Raw genomic sequence first — 26,619 nt, 5'->3', positions numbered from 1 at the left:
GTGACGTGTGTACTTTCTCACGCACAGCGCGCGCACTTGCAGTTTACCAATCGTTGGAAAAAAAGAGACAACAACGTTTTCTTCCAAGTGATTTATTCAATGACGAGCTCCTTGCTTCGTCCGTCTGCTTTGATAAAAGCACATCATTTGTTGGATGTCCGTTTATTGTTTTACCCGTGTCGGTGATATTTGTAACCATGTGTTTGCGTTCCAACGAATAGTTCTCTTTTCTTTTTTTTTTCTTTCTTTTTTTTCTTTTATTGACGTTTACTTTGTTGCAGGTGAGGAATTTTTCGATAAGAGATTTTCTGTTGATACAAGTTATTTTTATCAGCACGGACGGCGTGTGACAGATCGGCACCTTTGTGATTTTTTATTTGTGGAGATACAGATAACTTCATCATTGTGTATTTATGTGCGTGACAGTTTCCTAGATGGCGATAATGAATGTGAGTCGCAAGCGCAAGTTTCATTCACGATAAGTTAGCTCCACTAATGTACCAATTATCCATTGAATTTAAGAATGACTATGAATAAACATTCCGACAAGTGCAATAAGTTTGAGTTTTGGTATAATCACGACAAGGAGAAATAGAGTGCGCGAGATGAAGACTGAGGAAATAAAGTAATAATTTGAATAAAGTATCGTCGAGAATAATATAATAATAAAGACATCAACCCCGAGAGCGAGAAGTCGGCCTTCTTTCGCGCTATCGTCCACAGCGCGCGACTGTGTGCACTAATCAGCGCTCCGGATTTATCGTGTTCGACACACATTTGAGCGCGAGCAAGCAACAAGCAAAGCACAATCGCTTCTACAGCACTGCTCCCTCGTATTCTCTCTCTCTCTCTCTCTCTCTTTCTCTCAGCACCAGAGCAAATCGAGCAAAATCCTATCTGCGTTGAGTTACGACGTTATTTAGCTGCTGGCTGCCACGACGACGAAGTTATGGTTTATAGCGCTGTTCTTTCTTTTTCGATTCTTTGAATATATATTGATTTTCAAATGACAAGTCGTGGACTCGCTGCTTTCGAGTTTGTCTGCCTGAATTATTTATAGACGACGAAATTGCACGATGAAGTTGCAGAAAAATGAAGAAGATAACTCGCGTGAAGCAGTAAAGTAATAAGTATATCCTTGACCCGAAATGGAAAAAAACACAAGCATACAACACGCATAAACTGCGCGACATGTGTGTATGTTTATAGATCATATTTGATACCCGCAAAAAAAAAAGAAAAAACAAAAGAAAAACAATTACTAGCTAACCGCAAAAATCGTCGTTTTTTTGTGGCTGATATATAAGTTTATTGCGCTAAGGAGGCCGTTACGCACTCGGCTTGATAAATGTGGCTTTTGTAAATGGTGGTTGGTTGGTTTTGGTAGGGTGCTCAGCGAGAGAGAGAGAGAGAAGGGTCGAGGGTTATTGAGACGCGTTTTTTTCTGTTTATTTGCTGCAGCTCTCTCAAGGGCTAGACAACCGGCTCCGAATTAACTGCCTTTGCAGGTTTGTTATTGGGCGTGAAATTTTTAAAGGATTTCTTCCACGGGGCGATTCATTTTTCAAGTATAAATGTATTGAATATTTTGGGGTGAACAACGATGAAATTCACTTGTTGTCTGTTTGGTTTCATCTGTCTCGCCAATATTTCGGATGAACTTTTAATAATTAACGATTTAATTAATATTTATGATAATGATGCTAACGAAAACAAATAACTAACAGCACGAGAATCCGGAAGTGATAAATTACTGAATAAAATACACATTTAGTGATAACTTTTTTTGCGCATTCGGTAGAAACAATTATGAAATAATTGATACATCAACTAACCAAGTTTTCTATATCAGTTAACAGATTAAACGTCGCAAATAATTTCAGAGTCGACTAAACTGTTACATACAAGCTTGCAAGCTCCAGCTGGTAGCGCGTAAAACTAATTTGGACCGACGAGGGTAATAAACGTCTTTCCAATTTGCACCTTGCAATTCGAATTAAAACGACTCGTCCACTTGATTAAAAGAAAAATGAACAAAAACGTCGACTAATAAATCAGTCGATTATTGCGTTGGCGCACAAAACTTTTTATTACGGAACTTTTCTCGAAAACAGCGCGGAAAATTCAAATTAGCTTGTTTCTTGAAATTCGCAAGCAGACGCGAGAGCTAATTTTAAATTTCCACCGACGCAAATTTTATGACGACGTGTCCTGGTAACTCTGGTATATTACAACGACGAGAACCACACACGCGTTCACCTTCGATTCGTTCACGTGCACACTTGGAAAATACACGTTCTATTATTTTATTACCTTCGCTCTTGGGGCTGCATGTGCCCAAACGAATCATTACTTCCGATAGAAAATTAAAGACGAACCTGGTGAGATATTTTTGTTTTTTTTTTTTATTTCAGAGAGGTGAAACCACACACACGCAATTTGTCAATCGGGAGGGGAATAAAAAAGAGCATATATATCGCAATAAAAGCATGGCTGTTAGCCCCATGCGCGACGCGATGGCTTGGCGAAACCGGAAGGAGAGAGTATATAGCGAGCGACCCTTCGGCCCCGATTCGATGAGTGACTCGCCTAAACGCGAGCAACGCGCAGCTATGACGCACACGCGATCCCGCGGGCTATCTATATATATTACTATACATATTACACCGAACGCACATACGTATATATCTGCATTCTTTTTCGCCGTCTCCCTCGAGGTATACATATAAATGCATTTTTTACGCCGCAGATATTCTCTCTCTCGGCACCTATCTCTGGGGAATTGTTTTGCGATCAATTTTGCAAGCTGCGCGATTTTCCGGAAATATTGGCAATCTGAGAGAACGCTGTGATGTATTTTTAACGAATGGATCGACCAAGAATCCACGATTATTAATGCGAATCCGTTGTGTATTTTCGTGTTTTTTGTCCTGGCACAAAGTACTAAATAAACGCTGGTCGGTCAAACGAAAGGAAAAAAAAATAATAAATAAATAAAAGCATACATGTACAATAGAAATACGCAAACGAAAGGCTCGTCGATTATTTGGCGCGAACAAACGAGGGAACGATGTGCGCCAAATAGGAAAAACCTCTCTCTTGCTCTGGCGGCGCACCTTGTTCGTCTGAAAAATGAAGCGACGAAGGAGAGCAAAAGAAGAAAAGAAAAGGAGAGAAGCGCGATCGCGTGCGAGCCTTGTCCGAATTAATCTGAAGCCGCCAAGAGATTGAGGAGCGCCGCTGCCACTCTCGCGGAAATAGAGAGGTTAATCATGTGGGCGGAGCTACGATTTTGCGAACACGAGGGAGAAATTTGTAATTGGTTCGCCTTATATTCACAGCTTGTAATTGCTTCTTTTGCTTTTTGCTGGATGCTGGAACTGGTTGGCTAAATTTATTTTGCGTTGTGTGCTTCAGCGTCAAAGCGATGGACATGTAATTGTTGTATTCTCTTTCACTTAGCCGCAGAAAAAACGCGCTGTAATTTGCATAATCCGGCGGCGAAGAATCAATTTCACACAGCGCCTAAGACAAGACAGCGTCCTTTCTGTTCGCGTCAATCGGCAGGCAAGTTCCAACCTGCAACCTTACCGCGCGATATTAAATATCGGCCGTCACTCAAAACCTACAACACAACTGCTCTCTCGGTGTGAATCATCGCGTGGCACAATTACTAAAGTACATTGCGCGTAATTACACGAAAAAAAAAACAGAGGGAGAGAGAGAGACTAAACAAGCTGCGAAAAGGAGCGAAGAAGAAACATAAGTTCTTCTCACTCGTTGTTGATTCTCTTTCTCGCGTAGAGTGCACGCATGCACGTCTGCGGCGCAGTCGAGCGACAAATCGCTTTTTGCTTCCTCTTTTTCTCTCTCTCTCTCCCTTTCCCTCAGTCTTTGTGACGCGTGTGTGTTTCTAATTTCAAAACGCCTAAGGATTAAGCGGTTTATAAGCTTGTCTCTCTCTCTCTCCTTCTCGCTCTCCTGTATTATAAAGTAAGAGATTATTTTCAAGATTTCTTCATTTTTATTTTTCTGTTCTCCGGCAGCAAATAAACTTTTCATTAAAACGCTAGTCGATGGAATCGACAATGACATCAATTTTTAATCTTATCCAGGATTTCGATCGGCGGTTATAATCTCATATTCTATGTTATCAGGAAATTTTTCTGCGAACGATTTAACCGCAGAGCGTCATGGAAATAAATAGCCCGAGTGCTAAAAAAACTTATAAAATTTTTGAGCCTCCTTCCCCCTCCCCCTCCTCACCTCGACAGAAAAGTTCCATTAATCATCGGAATTCCTTCATGGCACTAAAAGGCGTCAGAACAAACGACAAGTCGATTTCGCACGTTTCGAAAAAGGCACACTCCATTTTTCACAAGTATAAAACGCAAGTAGGTTAAAAAAAAAGAAGAAGAAGCGACGTCCTATCGTCGTTCCAGAAAATGAGAAGCAACAGAAAGAGAGAGAGGAAGAAAGAATCCCCCGGGTAAATTCCCGAGCTTTTTTCTCTTTTACCCATCCTTTGAAGTATCGCGATATATATACTATATAGCACAGAGGAGAGAGAGAGAGAGAGAGAGAGAGAGAGAGAGAGAGAGAGAGAGAGAGAAAAGAACGCGCTTAATTGAAAAGAACAGAGCCAAGAGCGCAAAAGAAACTGATAGGGCCGTGCAACGGCGCATTGTTGTTTGTCACGCGCGCAAAGTATGTTACAAGAACGTTTTTTTTCGTTGGTGAGTGCGCGAGTTCATCGACCACACTATTGTTTCGCGAATAAAGCGATAACGATGTAATTATCCAATTGCCGTATATCCGATACCCGTTCATTTTCTTTTTTTCCTTAGTCAACTTATAAGCAAAGAGTCGTTCTAGAGAACGAACGTGAGACACGTAACACCGCGCGTAACGAAAAAAAGAGAAAAACAGCTGACTAGCCCAAACAAACCGAGAGCGTATTGTGTATATAGTTCGCAAGCCGATCGAGAGAGAGAGAGAGAGAGAGAGAGAGAAGAGAAGCATTCTCAGCGTTTTCTCGCGAAATCTTGATCGCAGGTGGCATTTAAATGATAACGACAGCCGATTACGAACCAGAGATTCTGCGAAATCGCCAAGTAGGTTAGAGCTTTGCAATTATTTTATCGTTTTTCCTAATAATTGCATAATTTGAAGAAAACAAGTAATCACGCGCAGCTTTCTACGAGAGGTTTATCCTTTAATTAAACGATACGAAGCTACGTGATTCTTTCGCGATTATCGTATTTTGCCCCGGCAGCCGTTTATGTAGTTTGATAAGATTAATAAACGATTTCTTGATCGGAGAACCGATAATGAGAGGGGTAATTGGCACCGATAATTGATAAATCTATTATGGAAAACGGTTACTGATTATCGCATAAAAATACTTGAACGACGATGGAGATGAGAGGCACATATAACAACTTCGTTATAAGTTTCAAGCGAACGACCGAACTCTCAATTAAAAGTTATAAAACGCGACCACCCGATGGCTTTGTACATACGTAAGCCATTACTTTATCAAAGCATCAAAGGTAAAACCAACTGTCGACGTGACACGTTTAACAACTTCATTTTGCAATTGATCTGCACAAACTGCATAACATGCAAATCACAGATTAGCAACTACTTGGTACGTCTGTGCAGTGCAATCTTGTTAGCAATGTAACAACGAATTCATCTTGCAGAGCAATTGACATTAACGTCTCTCGCCTATTTCCGTGCTACACGCGGTTAAAATCACTTTCGGCACGAGGAAAAAAACTCCCCCATTTATGAGCGCGCGCGCATTCGGCGAAAACTGGCGTGCGTTTCAAATTTAGCCATCGTTGACGACGGGGTCGCCAAGCGGTCTACAAGTCGACATTGGCCGCGAATATGTTTGGGGGAATATACGATGACACTTACTATTGTGCTGCGCTGCAGCGGAGGCGGCTGAGCTAAGTTCTTGCACCGAGTCCATGCCGAAGCTGCTGGCATTTCTGTTGTCGAGAAATTTTTGTAACATCTCGCACTGCCCATCCTCGTGTGGTCTTGGAGCCGCGTGTAGCCCGGCTACGGAGAGTAGCAGCATCAGCACGAGGACACGCATCATCTTCGCAAAAGCCTGCTGTCGATCGAACTTTTTATTTACGGGAATTTTTCGTCTGTTATTATTCGTTCACTCGTTCGTATTGCCAACAAACAATAAATAACAATGGCAACAAAAAACGAACGATATAAATCAGCAGCAGTACACTTATGTTACACACTCGACGTTTGCACACGCGCGCGAGATGCGCGTCCCGCGATTGCCTCGATGCTACTGCCGGCCGTCCGACCAAGCGCACAGAGAGTGAGAGAGAAGAGAGTGGCTGCGCTCTGGCGTAACCCCCACCATTACCCTCGACATTGCTGCGCGAATTCGTCTACCTGTCGCAGCAGGCATGCGTTTTTTCGAGAGAGCGAGAGAGAGAGAGAGGAAATGCTCCTCTGCACCCATGTTAAAAGAGGGCTTCCTTTTTTCCGATTGAGGCTTGAATTTTGAGTGGGATTTCGTTTCCTTTTAAATTCTTTCAAATCACGCGAGGGTGGAGTTAGTTATATTCTTTTATATTTCGATGTTTTACGAAAACTCGAGAAGTGAATTCGAAATGAAGGGATAGAAGTGGTATAGTTTGAAGATAACGCCGATCGACTTTCGAATAAAGCCTTTACGTTGACTACTTCTCAGATTTTATATTCACAATTTCACGTTTATTTCCGATATTCTATTGTGTACACTTATGCATCGACTTTATATACGTCAAAACGCGACGCGACTTATCTATAGGTCGAAAAGATTTATTGGCGCTTTATAAATCTCCAGGCAATTCTATATCATAAAAATATTGATACCAATCTTTCAATCGTATATTATTGCCTATATAGTCTATACGTTATGTTTATTGAACAATTCGTTTGTGTTCAAGACATTTTGCAAGCTTTATTTGTTTCTTTTTTATTTCGGAATCTCAAGTAGACGTTTCAGCCAGTGCTACTGCCTTTTAAGGAAAATCGAACTGTAAAAGTGAGACAAGAATAATTGAATTCGTCTTGCAAGTTTTTTTTTTAACAATCTACTCGCAATCTTCAAACGAACAACCTAGCAATTTGCATCTGCTTAAAGACTAGGAAACATTGTTATAACCAAGCAAATTGGCTACTTCAAAAAAAACTTCAAAGAAGAAACATAGAAACGAAAGTTTGACTTTAAAAACTGAAAACGAGTTGAAAAGTGCGAAATGATTCTTTTGTCAAATAAATTAGTCTTGTAAATCGAACAAATATTCATTCAGACTTCAGGAAAAGATCATTTACACATATTCGTTCGTGATAAAGCATTATATTACACTTTTTTTGCATATACCGGGCAAACACCAAGTCGCAAGTCGCAGGCATTCGTATACGTGAAACGGGATCAAATTCACGTATAGCCGCTTAAAAATTAAGTCTGTCGAGTTACTTTAAAAATATACGCAACCATCAGCATTGCCGCAGTAAAAATTTCGGGGTCTCTAGAAATTATTCCACTTAACGTGGCACAACAATAATTTCTAGGGATTCTGAGGGTAATTCTTTCAACGGCAACGGTGGCAACCTTATAAAAAATGTATTTGAAATCAATAATTAGAGTGTCAGAACAACAAAGCACACACGGCTCGTCTAATAATTTGCATCTGATGGCCCATTGGGAAGAGACTTCGAATAATTTCTACGGCAGAGGGGCAAACTTTGAAGAATACAAAATTTTCTCACGCGAGCGAAACTTCAAAGTCGAAAATTGGCATTAATTAAAGCACCCCGAACGAAAGCAGCACGCACAAAAAGAAGAAACAACCTTTGCTTCAATGTCATTCTTTGGTGCGCGCGTGTGTGCGTGTGTACGCGCAGAACTCCGTGAGAAGGCGAAGCTTCACCGTGTAGTTTTTCAATGCATTCCGAGCACTCAGTCTTTCGGCAGGAATACAATTTTCGAGTAAGCTCCTCTCTCCCCCCCCCCCTCTCTCTCTCTCGCTGCTCGAATACAGAATGTTGATTGAATTTTCGACGGAGAGTCGGATAATGCACCTAATCGTTTTGTTGTCATGTGATGAACGTGAACATAAGATTTGACGTTGGCAGCTGGATTTTCAGAAACCAATGGATTTTAGGGATGTACGTTATGGGAATTTCAAGTGTCACGCATCTGGTAGGCTTCTCAAGTGCTCGGAAATCTGTTGAAGTGCAGTAGGCGGTAGCCGACGTAAACGCTATAGTTTTTTGTTTTCCTATTTAAGTGCAGTAGGCACTGGCAGCGACAAAGCACTGGTTTTTTTCCGTTGAGCAGTTGACAATATTTTGGATTTTTCGATTGCAGAGAATTTACTTCATATTTTTTTCTCTATCAGACAATTCAAATGTATTGGACGTTAATCTCAGAGATCTGCTTTTTACAAGAATTTTTAAAATGTTGGGTTATGAATAATATTGACACGATTACAGCTGATTATTTTGTTACAGAAAATGACTTATACAGAAAAGACCTTTCGATCTGACCATGAATGCGCACGAATTGTAATAAAGTCCGTTTCATAAGATCATGTTGTGTATTTTTAATTGAGGGTGCGCAGCCTTTTTTGCGTATATGGCACTTTCAACTGAATAAAGCGCTTGTAAGTTGCCGTGTTTATACAATGAATAATTCTCAACGACTGGTGGAATTGAAACAAAAAGCTATGCCATATTATTTAGACAAAATCATCGAACCATCAAAATTGCAAAGAATTTTCATCCGAAAAATATAATTATTGTTCCTTGTTTATCACTTGACGTACGTTTTCCAAGATGAACCATATTATTCCATTAGCATAATTCAAAATATGATTTGTTCAATAACTAATTTGATACAATGCATGATATTTACTTCTTCGAGTTTTTAATTTTATAACATCAAACTATTGCGTTTTTATCATTCTAAAAATTAAATATATTTTTATTTAATATCCCTACGAAATATTTTTCACAAGTGAAAATAATTTTCAATTCAAAACCCATGTGGTCTCATTATGGATATGATTGGACAATATTAACTGGCAAATAATTTTGGCATCAGTAAGTTAGAGTTAAGCATAGAGTTATGAAATATTTCCCGCGAAAATTTAAAAATTTGTAATCTCGAAGATTGCGATATGAATCGTTACGATCGTCTTCGATATTCCCGCCACTTGTCTATCTAGGAAGAGAAAGAGGAGAAAGGGAACGCGTGAGTGGGGAGAGGAGAAAAGCGCGCGCGCGCAAAGAAGCGAGACGGAGCGCTGTAAAATTTTCGCAATAAAAACGCGAGGAAAAATAAACATCGATAACTTGCTTGGGGAGTAGAAAGAGAGAGAGAGAGAGAGAGAACGCGTCGTCTCCCCATATAGTTGCCCACCTCTACGCCAGAGCTCCGCCGTTTCACCCTATAAGTAGATTATTATGATTCTCCTCTCCTTTGTCTCTTCACGATAACATAATAGCATTTGTGTTGTGTCGGTTTTGCAATCGCCGTTACGGCGTGAGTGAAAGACGAACTGTTTTGTTGATTATATATATACGTGCAACGTCGTCGTGACGTTTCTTGACGTGCAACAGCAACCATCAAGATGAGGACAACGAACTCGGCAAGGATGTATTGACGCTTTACAGCTTTCTCATAGTTGCCTACTGCCTGCAACTTTAACTTTCTTTTTGCAAAAATACGATGGCTGATTGTTAAAGAAAGAGAGAGAGAGAGAGAGAGAGAGAACAATTACTTGCGCGATAGTGTTATTTCAAGTTTTCGGGCAATACAAGGGAATTCTGTTTATTGAAGAGGTATTTTGTGATTTTTTATCAAGCACAAAGAACTATTGGTGAACACAATGCCGCGCGTTAAAGGATCTCCTAAAAAATTTGTCAAGTCAAGTTCGGACTCAAACACGTGGATTTTCCTTATGAAAGGTATGATGTACATTAAATCATATAAAAAGAAAAATAATTTTTAACTTATTGCTTTATTCCTAGATGAAAATTTGGACAATCCCGAAGGTCCTCACCCTGACATGGTGAAACTCCGACATCCAGCTTCCAATCAAGCTGCTATGTTCATATTCACATCTGGAGATCAAACAATACAAGAGGTCATGACATTTAATGAAAATAAGAGGTCCTGGTTTATCGATGACAATGTGAGGTCAGATGGAAAAATGCACCTTTCAACATCAATCGATCCAGCTTTTTTGGTTCTCCCTTATTTAATAAAGGTACGAGTTTTGCGGATAGTTTGTATGAAGTTTTTATCATATTGATACATTGATTAAAATATTTATATTGTGATGTTTTCCAGTCCAAACAAGTTATGCCTTTGGAACAAATTTTGCACGATGAAGACTTTCCTGATACTTGTCGTCTTGTAAAATGCAAGAATTTAAAATTATCATTGGTTGCTGACCAAAAAGGAGATGAATCTCTACAAGCATTCAAGTATAATGAAGATAAAACATTGAACTGGCTGAAGAGTAAAGTAGAAAAAGTAGCTGAAGTTTTGAAACAGAAAGGAATCCATGTTTCTCAAGGTGCTGTTAGTGCTAATTATGTCAAAAGTAGTAAGCAAGAAAGTGGAACTGAAACAGGTAATTTAATGAAATTTATTATCCATGGAACTATTGTTTTTACGTAAAGTTTATAATGTAACCAATATGGTATTTGTTTTTCAGAGTATTTAAAGTATGCTCATGGTATTGTTTCTGATTACCTCATGGAGGATTTGTCTAAAAAATTACTACAGCATCTTAACTTGCCTGACACTTCAGATCAAAAGAAAAGAAAGTTAACCAGCCCAAGAGAAGCTACAGATGAAAAAAGGCCTAAAAGAGAAGTACAGGAAGAATCACCTAAAAATGGAGCACTTGATTTGACAAAACCAGAGAAAGTTTGTTTTCTTTACTCAAATCTGATTTTTTAATTATTTATTAAATTGAACTGAAGTATATTGATTAAAATGATTATTATATTTATAGCCTACCAAAACACCTCCAGTATCCAAAAAAGATTTGGCTAGACAAAAGGCTGCAGCAGGATCTAAAAGTATTACCAGCTTTTTCAAGAAAAAATGAAAAGCTTGCACAAATTACAAAGCTATGGCTCAAAAAAGACAAACTGCTAGAAGCCACTTTGAAGTCTATGTTCCTATGAATGTTATTACGTAAACGTCAATAATAAAGAACTTAGGATATCGATTGATTATATAGCATTTAACGAACAAAGTAGAAAGTATTTAAACTAAAAGTTTGATTAACAGCAAGTAGATTTTTTTTCAGATGACAATTCATGTCGTTTATCAATACATAGTATTCACAAATATTTTTTTATGAAACAACATGACAGCTAGAGTATTATTTTATAAAATTTGTTTTGAAATTGATATTTTTTGAAATAAGATTGTTGAATTTTGATAGCAATTTTACGTAATTCTTTGCTATTCTGTAAAACAGAATTGAGGTGTATTTCGCAGATGTTTGTAGTTTTCTTGTAAATAGACTTGCTTCTTTTAAATAAATAACTTATTTGTAATCAAGAAAGTCATTTTCATAACTTAAATAACTCCGCCAAGGGCATTAGTTATAATCAATAAAAAAGTAGTGTATTTTTAGAATTTTTACTCATCTCTATAATCTGTATATAAACGAAATTTTAATTAACGCCTAATTAATGCTTACTTACATGTATGTATAACTTGATAATCTATTAGATAGATCTAAGAGAAGTTATAAATTTACACTGAGTAAATACTTGCAATTAAAAACTGTAACTAATAATGTACGTACTGTTCGATATATTTTAATTATGTGCAACATTTCATAGAAAATTCTGGTTTTTCTTAAAATTTGGTATAGTTTTACATGTTATAAAAAAGTATCTGTACAAATAAACTTATTTATTATAGCATTATCAATGCATAGATTCTTCCATTGGTGCATCCAATTCAATATCTCTACATTTCGCAGCATGTAATTCCCTACGAATTTCTGGAGTGATTGTGTGATGGTTTTGCTTTTTGAGTAACTGTAACAAAGCTTCCTTTTGTTCAGTCACAATATCACTTTTATATCTTTGGACAAAAGTCAAGAGGGCTTGATGCCATAGCACAGGCAATTCTCTTCTATCTCTTTCAAATCTTTTGATAAAAACAATATATTAGTAAACGATACATGTCAATTACTAATGATAGAGTAATAAAATAAGAGTATACCTTATGAAGTGAAAGACAACTCCATCAACAACCCTGTATGGTAAAGCATACTTTTTATCGAATAATATCCTTAAAAAAATACTATTAGCACCAGTATAATCCATCTCAGCTATTTTCAACATTGCTGCAGCTGAGTGTAAAATAGGTATATGATTTTTGGCAATTACAGACCCAACAATTGTAGCTTCCCTTAGACTGCATGTTCCAGAGTCAAGTAAAGGTAACAAAATACCTTTCATAAAAGCACCAGGCTTAAAAAGTGATTTTCTAAGAGCTTGATACAAATGGAAGTTCAGTCTTTTATATTCAGCCAAATCATCCCTGATACGAGGCAATAGTACAAGATTATAAAATCTCTGAGCCATTTGCTCTTTTAAGTTAGAAGCAAATATTCTAGTTGCTTGATACATGGTAGCAGCAGACCACTTGGGAGGATCTGTTATGTACAATATTTGTTCCCAATTCTTTAAGCGTGGTATGATTTTAAAAGCTTTTGGTAATTTTCCACTGCGATACTTTGACAAAACATCTCTAACACCTTCATACATAGTCTTAACTTTTGGATCAATGTCTTGTAATTGCATAGTACCTGCATCTGAGAACTGTGTTTCAATTTCCGTTTTTTTTTCTGTTAATTTTTCCATGATTATATCTGCTAGAGTTCTTATTGGTTTTCGACTTTTATCCATGAACATCTCTAAAGCTCTTTCTTCATCCTCATCAATTCGAATATCTTCATAATAAACGTCGTTTCCTGTAATATCTTCTTCACAGGAAAGCTCATCTTCTTCGAAATCATCTCCTAATTTTGTTGTTGGTTGTTTTGTAGATGTCGAGGGACCAAAACCGTTTTCTTCTTCGATCTCTTGTTGTTGTTTTCGAGCTTGTATCAAGATTTTTCGTGTGATTTTAGAATCTACAAACTAAAAAGTAATTTATAATGATATTGTTTGTAAATACTATGAATGAAATATAATTAAAATATTTGCAATAAAATTCTAACCTCATCCTCGTTTTCCTCTTTCTGATAACGACTTTTATTCCGGTTCTTCATTTTTACCATTTTATCTTCCTCCATTTGCTCAGCTAAACCAATTTTAGAAAGACTTCTTTCTACCTTTGATAATTTTACTTTCTTAGTTTTCCCCATTTTTCTTTGTTGGATTAAAAGTATGTTATTACAATCGCATGCTAGTTCAGAGGAAACACGTGCATCAACGAATTTAGAAGCGTGTCTACTGTATAATATGTCAAACAACGTCAATGCTCTGCCTTATCGATAGATAAAAGCGGAACATATTTTTCTAAAAATAACTTGCATTATAATAAATTTTTGCTTTTTAAATCGTTGATCTAATTAAAAATGAAATTTTTTTCACAAAAAAAAATATTGTTGTATAATAATTTTTAAAAATACTTTTAAAACATTGACTAATCGAACGGTAAATCGATTCTACCTAACATCATCAAAAGATCAAAGCTTATTTCAGATTGGACTTTACGCGGGAAAAGACACGGCAAAACTACGACAAACCGCTCGGAACAATTTTACGATTTCGAGCGAGCGATTATAGCTGTTTTCTCCATTTATTTGACATTCACGAAGTATTTAGTATTTATTACTCTTATCGATTAATTCTCCAAAAGATAATCATGGCTCCTAAAAATTCAAGAGACTATGACAAAGACAAAGGTAAAGTTTTAATGACTTATTTCAAATCCATAAGTTATTCAAATTTTATTTCGTACCTATAATAATCAATTACTCCGATTTCCAAATTCACTTTTGTCCAATAGTCTAATTGTTTAGTTAATTTAATTAACATCCGAAATGAATACAATACCGTGCTGGTCGAATTTATGCATAATTTTTACATTTCAGATCAGTTTAAATTACTTCTTACTGAATATTCTAAGATGGATGACAAAACAGGTAACAAATATTTTCCATATAGGCAACAACTGACTAAAATTGCCCATAGAGAGCAAGTAGCATTATTTATTGATTTGGATGACGTCAGAGATTTTGATGAAGAACTTGCTGAAATTGTTAGCAAGAATACTCGTCGATATGTTAACTTACTGTTGAACGTACATACAAAATTTACTTAATGGTCAATTTTTTATTTATGTGCATAGTTAATTATTTTCTGTTCTTTTCTGTAGCTTGTTCAAGACATTCTTCCGGACTTCAAAGAACGACCAGTTACTGCTAAAGATGCTTTAGACATTTATATTGAACATCGCTTAATTATGGAAGCAAGAAATCAACATCCTGGTCAACAAAGGGATCCTAAACATAGATATGCCCCAGAGCTCATGCGTCGTTTGTAAGTATAATTATCGTTAATGTGCCATTTAAAAAACAATGTACACAACTATTTATCCATGTTTCAATTTACAGTGAAATTTACTTTAAAAATTTCAATGATGCTAAATCATTCTCAGTGAGAGATATCAAAGCAGAGAGCATTGGGCAACTTATGACTGTTCGAGGCATTGTTACAAGATGTACAGAAGTAAAACCCTTGTTGGTTGTAGCCACTTATACCTGTGATCAGTGTGGTGCTGAAACTTATCAGGTAATAACAGGTATGACTTATATGCCTCAACAGCTCTGTGAGAGTGATGACTGCCGTATCAATAAATCTGGTGGTAGATTGTACGCACAAACCAAAGGTTCGAAATTTGTCAAATTCCAAGAAATAAAAATTCAGGAACATGTAAGTTTTAGTTCATTCAAAGCTTAAAGACTTTATAGGTATATAAATTATCAGTTATTTACTTTATTGCTAAATACAGAGTGATCAAGTACCAACTGGACACATACCAAGAACTTTAACAGTTTATTGTAGAGGAGAAATGACAAGACAATGCCAGCCAGGAGATCAAGTTGTAATTACTGGTATATTTTTACCCCTTATCAGAACTGGTTTTAATGCTAGAGAATCTGCAGGTCTTTTGAGTGAAACCTATTTGGATGCACATGTAAGACATGTGCATTGTTTCATTTTTAAATATTTTGATTAGAAATGATTTGATATAATTGATGTTCTAAATTTTTTAGAGAATAGATAACTTGAGTGCAGCGCATGATGAGCAGACTCCAAATGAATTGACAGAAGAACAAATAAATGAAATGGCTAAGGAAGGTTTCTATTCAATTTTAGCTCGATCAATTGCTCCTGAAATTTACGGTTTAGAAGATGTTAAGAAAGCTCTCTTGTTACTTTTGGTTGGTGGTACTGATAAAAAGAAGGGTGACATAAAAATTAGAGGTTATTTTTATTTTGATTACATACATTACTATTACTTTAATTTTTAAAGTATATTAATAAATAGCTTATTAAAGGGAACATTAATATCTGTTTGATGGGAGATCCTGGAGTAGCAAAGTCACAGCTTTTGTCATTTATTACGAGATTGTCTTCTCGTTCGCAATATACAACAGGTCGTGGATCCTCGGGTGTTGGTCTCACAGCTGCAATTATGAAAGATCCTTTAACCGGTCAGATGACCTTGGAAGGTGGAGCTTTAGTTTTAGCTGATCAAGGTATCTGTTGCATCGACGAGTTCGATAAAATGGCAGAGTCCGATCGAACTGCCATTCATGAAGTCATGGAACAGCAAACTATTTCTATTGCTAAAGCCGGTATAATGGCTCGCCTAAATGCTAGAGTGTCAATCCTAGCTGCAGCTAATCCTGCCTATGGTAGATACAACCCCAAGAGATCAATCGAGCAGAACATCCAATTGCCTGCTGCTTTGTTGTCGAGATTTGATTTATTGTGGTTGATTCAAGATAAAGCCAACAGAGACAACGATTTAAAGTAAGAGTTTAACTTTTTGTTGCATCCAATAAAAGTCAGTGAGTCAAAACAAGCTATAAATTTTTTTTATAGATTAGCTCAACACATAACATATGTCCATCAATTTGGAAAGCAACCTGAGTGTGAAATTGAAGCTTTGCCCATGGATCTGATCCGTAGATACATCCAAGTATGTAAGACTAGGGAACCTGCTATTCCCGAAGAACTTACAGAGTTTATTGTCGGTTAGTTTATAATTGTTCTTGACCTTTATGTTGATGAGTTGCTCAATGGGTGAACTTAGTAAATGAAACTTATACTTTGTAGAAACTTACGTTGAGATGAGAAGAGAAGCACGTAGTGCCCCGGATCAAACATTCACCTCCGCACGTAACTTGCTGGGGGTATTGCGTTTAGCCACAGCTCTAGCTCGCCTTCGTCTATCCAACGAAGTTGATAAAGACGATGTGAAGGAAGCCAACAGACTCATTGAAGCTTCCAAACATTCCGTCAACTATTCTGACATGTCGAGTGGTGTACCCAAACACAATGAAATTAAGAGCAAGATGTATCACTTGATTAGTGATTTGGCTGTAGATGGTAAAGTTATCAAAGTTTCCGATATTATGGATCGATGTATTAGTAAAGGCTACAACCCCGAGCAAATAAACGCATTGATTGAAGAATACGAAGAACTCAACATCTGGCAAGTTAATCAGGGCAGGACGAAACTCACGCTAATTTAAACAGTTGCATTATGTGTATTTGTATTTCTATTTTATAGGGATATGTGATAAAAGTTTTGTTAGTTCATAAAATATTTTTTTAACATTCAGTTCTCAAAAAGATATGTAAAAAAATGTGCTTTTTCTGTTGAGAGTTTAATTGTATTTTCTTTGAGCGACTTACATTTCACTGGTATTATGTAAGATGCCTTGCAACATTTTATGGTCTTTTTTACAATACGAATAAATTATTTGATTTTATCATCTGTTTTTTTCCTTAAAATATTAAAAGCAGAATTAAATTAATTATTTAAAAGATGAGTGGGTGTTTTGGGGTAATTAAAACAATAAGCCAGTATTATCAAACATATATATATATATATATTTTTATTAAACACAGAATCACAGAGCAAACTGGACAATTGGAGGGGCGGGAGATGTTATTTACGCTGTTATATCGTTTCTCTCTTGACTCTCTTTCAATCAGCTATGTCGCACGGCTCGCGAGGCCACGGCTCATTCATTTTTTTCTCTTATTTTATTATTCTCTTCTTGTTTCGTTATCCTTATTTTACTGTATAATTTTTCTTTATTGTACAAAATATGACGCAAACGTTAAAAAATGTCTGATTCGTCGGTAGAAAAACGTACGAAAAGTCATCTACATAAGCCGCGGACGCGAGTCGCACTTTTAATAATAACTATTTATATCGTTTATCATTATTAATATATCTTTTTTAATTTCAAGTATTTAGTGGCACGCGCTGCAAACCGCAAAGATTTTCCCTTACTCATCCTTCTTCTCAACCTTCACTCGGAAGCTGCGATAGTACTTTGTTTTATATTATTTACAAATCAAGGCAATCTCATGTTTTTCTTTATAATTGTTACATTAATACCATCATCTAGGGGGCGCAAATTTGTAAGTTTGCGTGTTTTATAGCGTGTGTAAACTGCGTTAAATGTTAGCTTGTGTATGTTAAATTGTGTTTATTCGAGTGTGTTGTGTCTAACACTCGTGAATTCGAAAGAGAACATTTGCATTCGATATACCCATTTGTACAATTATGTATTTATAATATCTTCTTTATAGAGCGATCTTCGCAAGTTTTCAGCAAATCTATCTACGTTCATTTATTCATAACAATTTCGCTCGATTGGCTGCGCTTATAAAAAAAGTCTACGTTATAATTTTTTTCTTTCGTTCAATATGTTTATAAAAGCACTGTTCCGTGAACAGTAGTAATGCTCTATTTCTGTTGATTATTCTCTCTCTCTCTGTCTCTCTCTCTCTCACACACTCTCTCTCGATTGCTTAATTTTTTTAAAATATAGTTTTTTTTTTGTTTTATACAGCTTGAGCGTCGATTATAATCATTAACATAGAACTTGGTCGCAGGCGTCGATGTGGCGCGATATTTTAATAAAACCAACACTTGCGTCGGACTAATGGAGGTCGAGCAGATTCGATGATCGATTTGGATAGCAAAAGAAAACACATGAATTTTTGTGATGACACGACCATTGAGATTTCGATATTTAGTTGTGGAGATTATTAATAAAAAAGCTACTATAAACATAGAGAATATGCTAAGTTCAACAACAACGTTCCGACTTTTATCGTTGCATAATAAAATGCGTAGAATTATACAATTCACACAAAAAAGAAACGTTTAAGAAATGATTTATAAAAAACATTGAGCGTTCAATAATCACTATGAGCATTGAACATTTCAATTAGGAACTACCGCTTTTTTCTCGTGTTCAACAAAGGACATTCATGCAGTCTAATTACACAGCCGATTGACAACTCGGATACGAAGAGAAGAAAAGCTTAAAAAAGTGAAGTCGAAAATGAGTGAACCTCCGGCTGAATTAAAAAAAAACGTACCAATGCCGATTCTGCTCGACTTCCGTCACATATCAGCATAAACAAATGAACAATTAGCTTGGTTCTCTGTTATAAATTCTTATCGCGACAAATTTCACGTATACAGTGTACACTTATACATAGGAGGGAGTTGAATAACAATCGCATTCGCTTATATATAAACGATACGCGGCGTCGCTGCGCACATGTTTATTTTGTATTCTTGTAAGATTATCGATGCGAGGCTAAAAAGCGTCGAATTCTTTTGTCTTTCTTTTCACAGACATTCATACATTCATACATACATACATACACACATACATACATACACATACACATATATAATAGTGTGTTCTTGAGCGTCTAAAAGTCTCGTGAAAGATGCGATAATTAACTTGCTGCTGATAACAAAATAATGCACAATGCATAACGCTTATAAAAGAAGTCTCATTGTTTGTATTTATGCGTATTTGAAAGTCGTGAGCTTTATCTACATGTTCTTTTGCTTACATATTACAAGGGCTAAAAGCTTTCGTTTCGGTGAGCCAAATGCGTCTATGAGAAACGTGTGTACATCGAATCAAATGAAATTTGGCAAAAGCGCCGACTTTCATCAAAGGCACGTTGATTCATTGGTTAAATTTATTATGCTACATATCTATTGTTCCGACTCGAATAAAGATGTAAAAACATTAAAGACGAAAACCCACCCTACGTCCACGCCAGCCGATACCTAATTATTAGTTACTGGTATTCAGCTTAACATTAACTTATCGACCAAATTTATAGGAATAGTTATTGGACATTCTCCAGAACAATCGCGCTAATGATTTTGTCCTATACTCAATTCCCATTCTGTAAGAGCTTTGTTTCCGAGGTGATCCCCGGATACCCACAGAAATTGATTGAAGCGGATACTCTGCCCTCAGCATAATGAGGCAACGCTGTGAAAGAAATGCAGTTAGGTATAAATAAAGTCGTAGGCGTCTTTATTCTGGAGAATGTTCAATAACTATTTTTATAACGTTAGTTACTCCGTTAACGTTAAGCTAAATAATAATGAATACTATTTTGACATGGAGTGGCGTGGCTATGGTGTGCATCTTTTAATATTTTCATTGAAAAAATCTTAAAATTGATTATTTTTTACACTTGAAAAATGTTACATGTGTCGAACTAAAAAAATGAATCAATTGTATTTAAGTTTGATAAAATTTAAAAAGCCTTCTTTAAGGTTCAAATACGTCAATAGCTGACACTGATAACTTTTACTTAAAAACAGTCTAAAATTCAGCCAATAATAACATTTTCATATCAAAAAATCAATATCAATCAATGTACAAATGTTCAAGTCAATCAGTTGTAATACCTAGAAACTTACATAAATAGAAAAACACTCATTGTTAAACATCCTCAAATTACAATCCATATTTTCATACAGACTACAAAGAGAGCTGCATTATGTAATTATTATTTGGTAATTTAATAATTTTTTTATAAATGGTTAATGGAATCAATGTATATCTATCAATTAGAATAGCAGCAGTAAAAATGCGTTTCAAGTGTCTGCATTTGACAATCACTAAATTTAGCTAAATAAAGTTATTGTTACAATGAAATTCATGCCGCAGGTCGCTGCCACGACCCTTGTTAAGATATGTAATAGAATATCAAATTTCTAATTCTAGAATAAATTGAACAATGACAGATGTTCAATCTCTACACGTAATGTATTTTATTGGTTTTATCTTACGGTAATAGCTCTATTTTTACTGTAACGCTTTTCGATTGTACTATATCAATAATGATATAATTATTATTGAGAAAAAGATTCGCAATCCAATTGTAAAATTAGTAGCTAAAATTTGAGTTCCTTTTTTCGTAGCGGTTTAGTAGCAAATCTTAATCCTATAAAGGCAGATGGTAAAATGCCTTTGTATTTATTATTATAGTAATAAAACTTAAGTATTTCATTGCTCTCAGCAGAATATGAAGAAAGCAGAAAGAAAGTTAGTGTTAAAGTTAGAGTTACTTTAAGATAAAAAAGAAACTAGTCAGCACATTTCATATGCACACACACATTTTTTGGAATACAGTATATTTATCATCAATCATTCGCAGCAACAAGTCAAATAGCGTATATTACAAGAAGATAAATATATATTTTCGCGAGACTTTTATCTTACTATTGGGCATTGATAATTTTACGTGTAAATTATTTTATAACTCTAATAAAATAAACTTTACCCGACGCACGCGCCTCGTTCGTTTCGCTTAAATTAGTCGCACACATACATACACACTCAGTAACAAATATACTCGAAATTTTATCAATTATAATTCTTAATAAAAATAAAGTACTCTTTAAAAATTATTTCAGTGAATATACGTGATCACTGAATTTTTTCGTATTATTGCGATTTTTTCTTATATATTTGCCGCATTCATGATCTTATAATAATTATTTTTCTTTTCGTTTCGAAATGATTCCACTTTCTGGAAGTTCTTTTGTTTAACTGAGTTCATAATTAATCAATGAATATTGATAAATCCTAATTATTGAGTCCTCTGCGTAAGTTCCACTTTCACCAAATCGATCTGTTTGAGAGCGTCTTCAAGAACTTACACCCATGTTTGTTTCTAGTAATTTCGGTATTTTTAACACTGTTTTCACAAGTTTCTTTGCCTTTTGAGAGGACTATAATGACTGCATTGATTCGATTCGAAACATACCATTAATGATCAATGAATAACAGGTCTCTAAAGACGACTTTTCTTATCTAGTTTTTTTACACATGCTTCAATCCTTTCATTTCAATGTTTTTATTTTAAAAATGCTTCAGATTCTAAAGTACCATTAGTTTCATTGTTCAATGAGTAAAGACGTAACGAAATCGCGTACTCCACTATGTCTTTAATCATTAAAATTTTTTCGATCGTTAACTTCATACAGTGAAGTAAAGCAATAAAACTGACAGGCCGAAAGTAATAGCAGTTGTCTGATTGAAATGTAAAAACCGAAGGAAGCTCTTACGCAAAAGAAACAGGCTTCGCACTGCAAATTGATATAATCCTCACTCTGATGTGCTATTCGTCGGTTTGCTAGCTTGTGTGCTGCTATTGTTATCATCGCCAAGGCGCTCTAAGGATTCACAATCCTCGGGCTGATGCTGATGATGATGATGATAATGATGGTGATGATGATGAGCAATAGACCTCCGCTGCTGTTGTATACAGGACGAATAGCTATGCGCCAATTGGCGAAGGTTTGCGAGGATACGTCTGAAAGTACACTGAGGTCGCGTCGCCTCGACTACCAGCGACGACGAAGCTCGACTACTGACCAGCCGACGCTGGTATGGCTGGGGCTAGGAGGCACCAACTGGCGTCGTGTTCGCGTTGTTCGGTTTGTTCAACTGCGTCGACTGCTGCGTTGTTGTACCGCTACCTGGCACCTGATTGTATGGATGGTTACTGTTGCACAGCACCGTATAGATATTGTCCACGCTGCTCAACTTTTCAAAGAACGGGATCAGATCAAGCAACTCCGAATCTGTCATGTCGTCGAACCAAGAAGCTACTGGTACCTATATACGCACACATTAACACTTCAGTTAAATAAAAATAAAAAATGTAAACGTTAACATCTCGCATAGTATCTGTAGAACTATTTCAACGATAAATCGATCGACAATGAACGATTTTGTTTTATAATCGGTAATGCTGACAATCGATTGATATCATTTCATTGCAGTAAAACAAACAAAAATAAATCAATAAAAAGGAGATACGTTGGCTAAATCACATCAGACTTTGCCTTGACTTTTCATTCAATCAAGTACAGCTGTTAGTATACTGTTATGATTGTCGAGCAATTAATCATTTGTATAGCGAATGTCGCGTACTTTGAAAAAAAATGTACTGCCAAATTACACGAACTTTAGCATTCGCATGAACCTTTGGTCGAAGAAGATTAAACCGATAATTTTTTTCTATGTAGATTCAATGTAATTAATCGATCGAGTTCACTAATGAAACGATTAACTACTAAAAAGAAAATTGAATATCAGCGCTAATGATAATCAAAACTTACCGCGTTATCAGGGTGAAAAATGTAACTGGCAGGACTATTATCGACGATGATTATTTGTTGCAAATCCCGGCCCAATTTGTTAAGATCTTTCACGTAATTGCCACGATGAAAGACACATGATTCGCGAAACAATCGCGCTCTGAACACGCCCCATCTGTCTAGCAAGTCAGCCACTGGATCGGCATACTGCAAAAAAAAAGAATAATTATTGTTATAAATACATCACTATATTTACGAAGTAATTATATCACACGCGCACGTTTTTCAAAGCCGAGTTGTCTTTTATGCAACGAAAGTGTAAATGTCGCTCTCCGCGCGACAACAGAGTATTATTTGAAAACATGAAACATTGCTGCCACGTGAGTCATATACACATATAGTGCGCGATTACTGCAAGCGGACGAAGATCAATTCAAACGACTTAAAAACCTACAAAACACAGGCTCTCTCCATAAAGCAGGTTAGATTTCATATACAAGTCGACTGAGTTAAAAAAAAGATGCGTCCGATACAAAAAACGCTAAAATATGTCGTTACGTAAAAAAGAAAAAAATTATTAAAGTTTGTCGTGACAATCGATGGCGCGTAATATTTATTTGTACATCAAATTGTCAGCATATAGCAACTGAATAGAACCACTGTGTTGTTTCAACGATTTGCACGCACTTGACTGAATTTCAAAAACCCAATATTTCATTTAACAAGTGGCTTTTGTCATTGCCGACGCGACCGAGTTGAATTTGGATTTACAATAAAGAGGAATATACACACCTTGGCCAAACTGGCGGTGAACAGTACGCACTCGTAGAGCTCACCCATTCTCTGTAAAAACTCATCGACATAGGGCCTCTTGAGCACATAAACTTGATGCACCGTGCCGTCAATCTCTACCGGTACGACAAAGTCAGCATTGTTAATTGGCTTAAATGAGCTGTGCACCAATGTCTCGTCCAAATCGATCACCATGCATTTTTTGTGCATGTCCTGGTGGCGTATCGGTGGTAACAGGTAGCGCGGCGAACCGGTGCCTGGTGCCGGTGAACCACGTCCATCACCTTGCAACGAACTGGCTTTCGACGACTTCGAACTGCTGGCACGGCCACCGCGTCCCAAGCAGCATAGTAGCGAACGTAGGAAACCACGGCCGCCTCGTGGCTTCTTCTCGCTCGCGATCGGCCCGTTGATGCTCGTCTCATGCTCCCGTGGTAGTTGTGCTGCAAACATTTTATTAGTTGTATTTTTAGTTAATCATTTGGCCGATCTTGTTTTCGACAAGAAAATAACTTTGTAAAATGTTCTTGTAGAAGACAGAATTGGGAGCACGAATTTTTATCAACCATAATTTATCTAAGAAACGTTTCTCGCGTATGTTTGATAACGCAACAGAAAGAAAGGAGCTTTGAATTTATGTGTGATAGATTGAGTATCTGTTGTGATGAGAGACTAAGCATGTACATTAAAAGCATCGCTATAAAATAGATTAAATCCTTGAATTTAATAATACTCCATGATACTCTCTTAGCTCTATTACTTTTTTATTCTGTATTTCATTGACAATATAAAAGTTTTATGCACATGACAAATTAGAAAATTTTGAGACATTAAACTGATTGCTCTTTAGATTCTAATTTTTAATTTAACTCTTTAATTATGCATTGTTTTGAATGCTATACTGTGTGTCTAATGATTCAATAATCTGTTATGTTTTGCAGATTGTTATTATCACTTGGGGCCTAAAGAGAGAGAGAGGGAGGAGAGAGAGAGAGAGAGAGAGAAAGAAAGAGAGGGGGGAGAGGGGGGGGAAGAGAGAGAGAGAAATTTTTGCATAGATTAATTTAGATCTTTTCAAGTACTACTTATGATTTTGATTGGAATGTGAATGACCAATGGTGTCAGATTGCAACATCAATGAGTAATCCTCTTCACTAATAGGCCTAGTCAATTTAGACATACATATTTTAGTTTTCATAGACAATTGTTCAAATATCTCAGGCCTACTAATGCTATATATTATTTGATTATAAATTACACTCTAGAATAAAAAGGCAATAGTATATTACAAAATATTTCTTTATGCAATTGATGTTATGAATAATTTTAACTTGTAGTTATGATATAAGATAGTGAATTTCTATTATTCTAGAGACTCAGAAAAGCTAAAGAAGTTTGTATGGCAAGCTGACAACTTATTGAATACTAAACACCACAGAAAAGCCTGCAAAAAAGTAAAAGGTCATTAGATAATCAACTACAAACTGTAACTAACAGTAAAATTGAGTATTTATAGCAAGCAGCAACACATGTCAATGTCACAGCCAATAATAATCCAGGCATAAAAACCATTAATGAAGCAGAAAAAAAACTTGCACCTCTTCGTAAGAACGGCGATGCACGTGCGAAAGAGAAAGATACAGAGGCCAAAGATAAAACACTGGCAAAATAGCACAAAGCTTGAAGTAAAAGGTGGAAAGATCAAAAACACAGGTAGTAACTGCTTTCAGCGCGCTCTTACAAGCAGCAGCTTCCTGAAAACAACTTACGGTGGAAAAGTAAATAGAAAAAGAGGGTAGGAGAGGGTAAAAATCCAACAACAACAAAAAAGAGCAGACGCATCCATAACCACCAGTGACGAGAGAGGAAAAGAAAAAGAGAGAGAGACAGAGATAGATAGAGTTAGACATACAGAGAAAGAGAGAGACAGAGAGAGAGTGAGTGAGAGAGAGAGCGTACAATAAAAACAAAAATACTACGAAGAGAGAGAGAGAGAGAGAGAGAGAGAGAGAGAGAGAGAGAGAGAGAGAGAGAGAGAGAGAGAGAGAGAGAGACATACACAGAGAGAAAGAGAGAGATCTACAAGGGGTCCGCCAATGCCCCCCAAGAACCTAACCTCTCCGTCTCTCCCTCTTTCTCTTTCTGGGCAGAGTGCTAAATCGAGCGGAGTGTAAGCGCTCAGCCAAAAAAAGACATGGCACTCTATGAGAGAGAGAGAGCGTATGCGTGTATGTGTCGCGGCACGAGTGCGTTGGAAAAAGAAAGATAGCAAGTGAGAGTAACAGGTGCAGTAGGTACAAAGAGAATGGATGCTGGCTCAGGTATATACAATGTCGATACCTTTCTCGTTGTTGAATTGGCCGAGCTCGTCATCGCGCGACACCTGAGTGATGATGGACGATGCGTCCATTTGGTGCGGCGGGGGCCGCCCGAGAGCGACGCTCTCTTCCTCTGCTCTGCTGTGGCCAGCACCGACACGACAACGTTAACACCTGCCACCGGGTGTATATATGCGGACGGACGCACACGGGCAGAGAGCTCTGGACTCTACGAGCTAGAGTCGACTGTCGCTCTCGTTGCCGCCGCTACTCCGCCCGATGATATCGTCATCACCGTCACTGCTCTCTACCGCTGCTACTTTGCTCACTGCTGCTGTGCTTCTCACATACAACACACAACCTAACGTAATGCTCGCTAGCACACTCGCTGTGTTTCGCTCGCTCGCTTGCGGCTCGCAACGCGCGTATATTGTACTCTTGTGGTGGTGGACCAACACTCACGGCTATTCTTTCTTGCGCAGACGCGTGACGCGCTTCGAAATACAGTGTGTGTATATATATTCATGTGTGTGCGATAGGTGTGTGTCTAACACGATGGCGAGCTGCGTAAACGAGCTTTGAGCAGCTAATGAGAACAGACCTTATGCTGCGAATGTGTGTGTATGTATGTGCGCGCGTGTTTTTTACCGCTGCACGTGCAAAATGGCGCTAAGGCTTTCACTGATTGCAGCGCGCCGCGCGGTCGGATGGCTTTTTCGGATCGACTATTGTCGTGCGCTTGTTACG

At 37.0% G+C, this 26,619-nt stretch overlaps 5 protein-coding genes across 5 annotated transcripts in view; 2 read left to right on the top strand and 3 right to left on the bottom strand.

Annotated features, from left to right (window-relative positions):
- Nucleotides 1–6,306, bottom strand: part of LOC131671304 (division abnormally delayed protein) — a 93,109-nt gene extending 86,803 nt beyond the window's left edge. The window contains exon 1 of the mRNA XM_058947639.1: nucleotides 5,926–6,306. Within this exon, the coding sequence (XP_058803622.1) occupies nucleotides 5,926–6,112 (187 nt within the window). The 5' untranslated portion in view covers nucleotides 6,113–6,306. The remainder of the gene's footprint in view (nucleotides 1–5,925) is intronic.
- Nucleotides 6,307–9,416: 3,110 nt separating this feature from the next.
- LOC131671281 (ribonuclease H2 subunit B) lies at nucleotides 9,417–11,895 on the top strand. Its single transcript, XM_058947577.1, has 5 exons — nucleotides 9,417–9,996; nucleotides 10,060–10,298; nucleotides 10,382–10,667; nucleotides 10,752–10,966; nucleotides 11,055–11,895. Exons 1-5 carry the CDS (start codon nucleotides 9,918–9,920, stop codon nucleotides 11,148–11,150), a joined length of 915 nt encoding a protein of 304 aa, XP_058803560.1. The 5' UTR covers nucleotides 9,417–9,917; the 3' UTR covers nucleotides 11,151–11,895.
- An 83-nt stretch (nucleotides 11,896–11,978) lies between these two features.
- Nucleotides 11,979–13,500, bottom strand: LOC131671280 (bystin). The gene is made up of 3 exons (XM_058947576.1): nucleotides 13,290–13,500; nucleotides 12,287–13,209; nucleotides 11,979–12,211 (listed from the first exon to the last, which is right to left on the bottom strand). The coding sequence occupies exons 1-3, from the start codon at nucleotides 13,434–13,436 to the stop codon at nucleotides 11,986–11,988; spliced, it is 1,296 nt and encodes a 431-aa protein (XP_058803559.1). The 5' UTR covers nucleotides 13,437–13,500; the 3' UTR covers nucleotides 11,979–11,985.
- A 294-nt stretch (nucleotides 13,501–13,794) lies between these two features.
- On the top strand, nucleotides 13,795–17,059 carry LOC131671286 (DNA replication licensing factor Mcm7). Its single transcript, XM_058947586.1, has 9 exons — nucleotides 13,795–13,979; nucleotides 14,169–14,377; nucleotides 14,453–14,616; nucleotides 14,691–15,009; nucleotides 15,089–15,274; nucleotides 15,354–15,564; nucleotides 15,639–16,116; nucleotides 16,189–16,340; nucleotides 16,423–17,059. The coding sequence occupies exons 1-9, from the start codon at nucleotides 13,940–13,942 to the stop codon at nucleotides 16,839–16,841; spliced, it is 2,178 nt and encodes a 725-aa protein (XP_058803569.1). The 5' UTR covers nucleotides 13,795–13,939; the 3' UTR covers nucleotides 16,842–17,059.
- A 161-nt stretch (nucleotides 17,060–17,220) lies between these two features.
- Nucleotides 17,221–26,266, bottom strand: LOC131671289 (carboxy-terminal domain RNA polymerase II polypeptide A small phosphatase 1). The gene is made up of 4 exons (XM_058947594.1): nucleotides 25,895–26,266; nucleotides 23,555–23,997; nucleotides 22,784–22,969; nucleotides 17,221–22,277 (listed from the first exon to the last, which is right to left on the bottom strand). The coding sequence occupies exons 1-4, from the start codon at nucleotides 25,962–25,964 to the stop codon at nucleotides 22,059–22,061; spliced, it is 918 nt and encodes a 305-aa protein (XP_058803577.1). The 5' UTR covers nucleotides 25,965–26,266; the 3' UTR covers nucleotides 17,221–22,058.
- Between the last annotated feature and the right edge of the window lie 353 nt (nucleotides 26,267–26,619).

Source organism: Phymastichus coffea, unplaced genomic scaffold (genome assembly GCF_024137745.1).
Source record: "Phymastichus coffea isolate CEN01 unplaced genomic scaffold, Cenicafe_Pcof_1.1 PCOF00123, whole genome shotgun sequence".
NCBI lineage: Eukaryota > Metazoa > Arthropoda > Insecta > Hymenoptera > Eulophidae > Phymastichus > Phymastichus coffea.
This window is presented reverse-complemented; position numbering and strand designations above follow the sequence as displayed.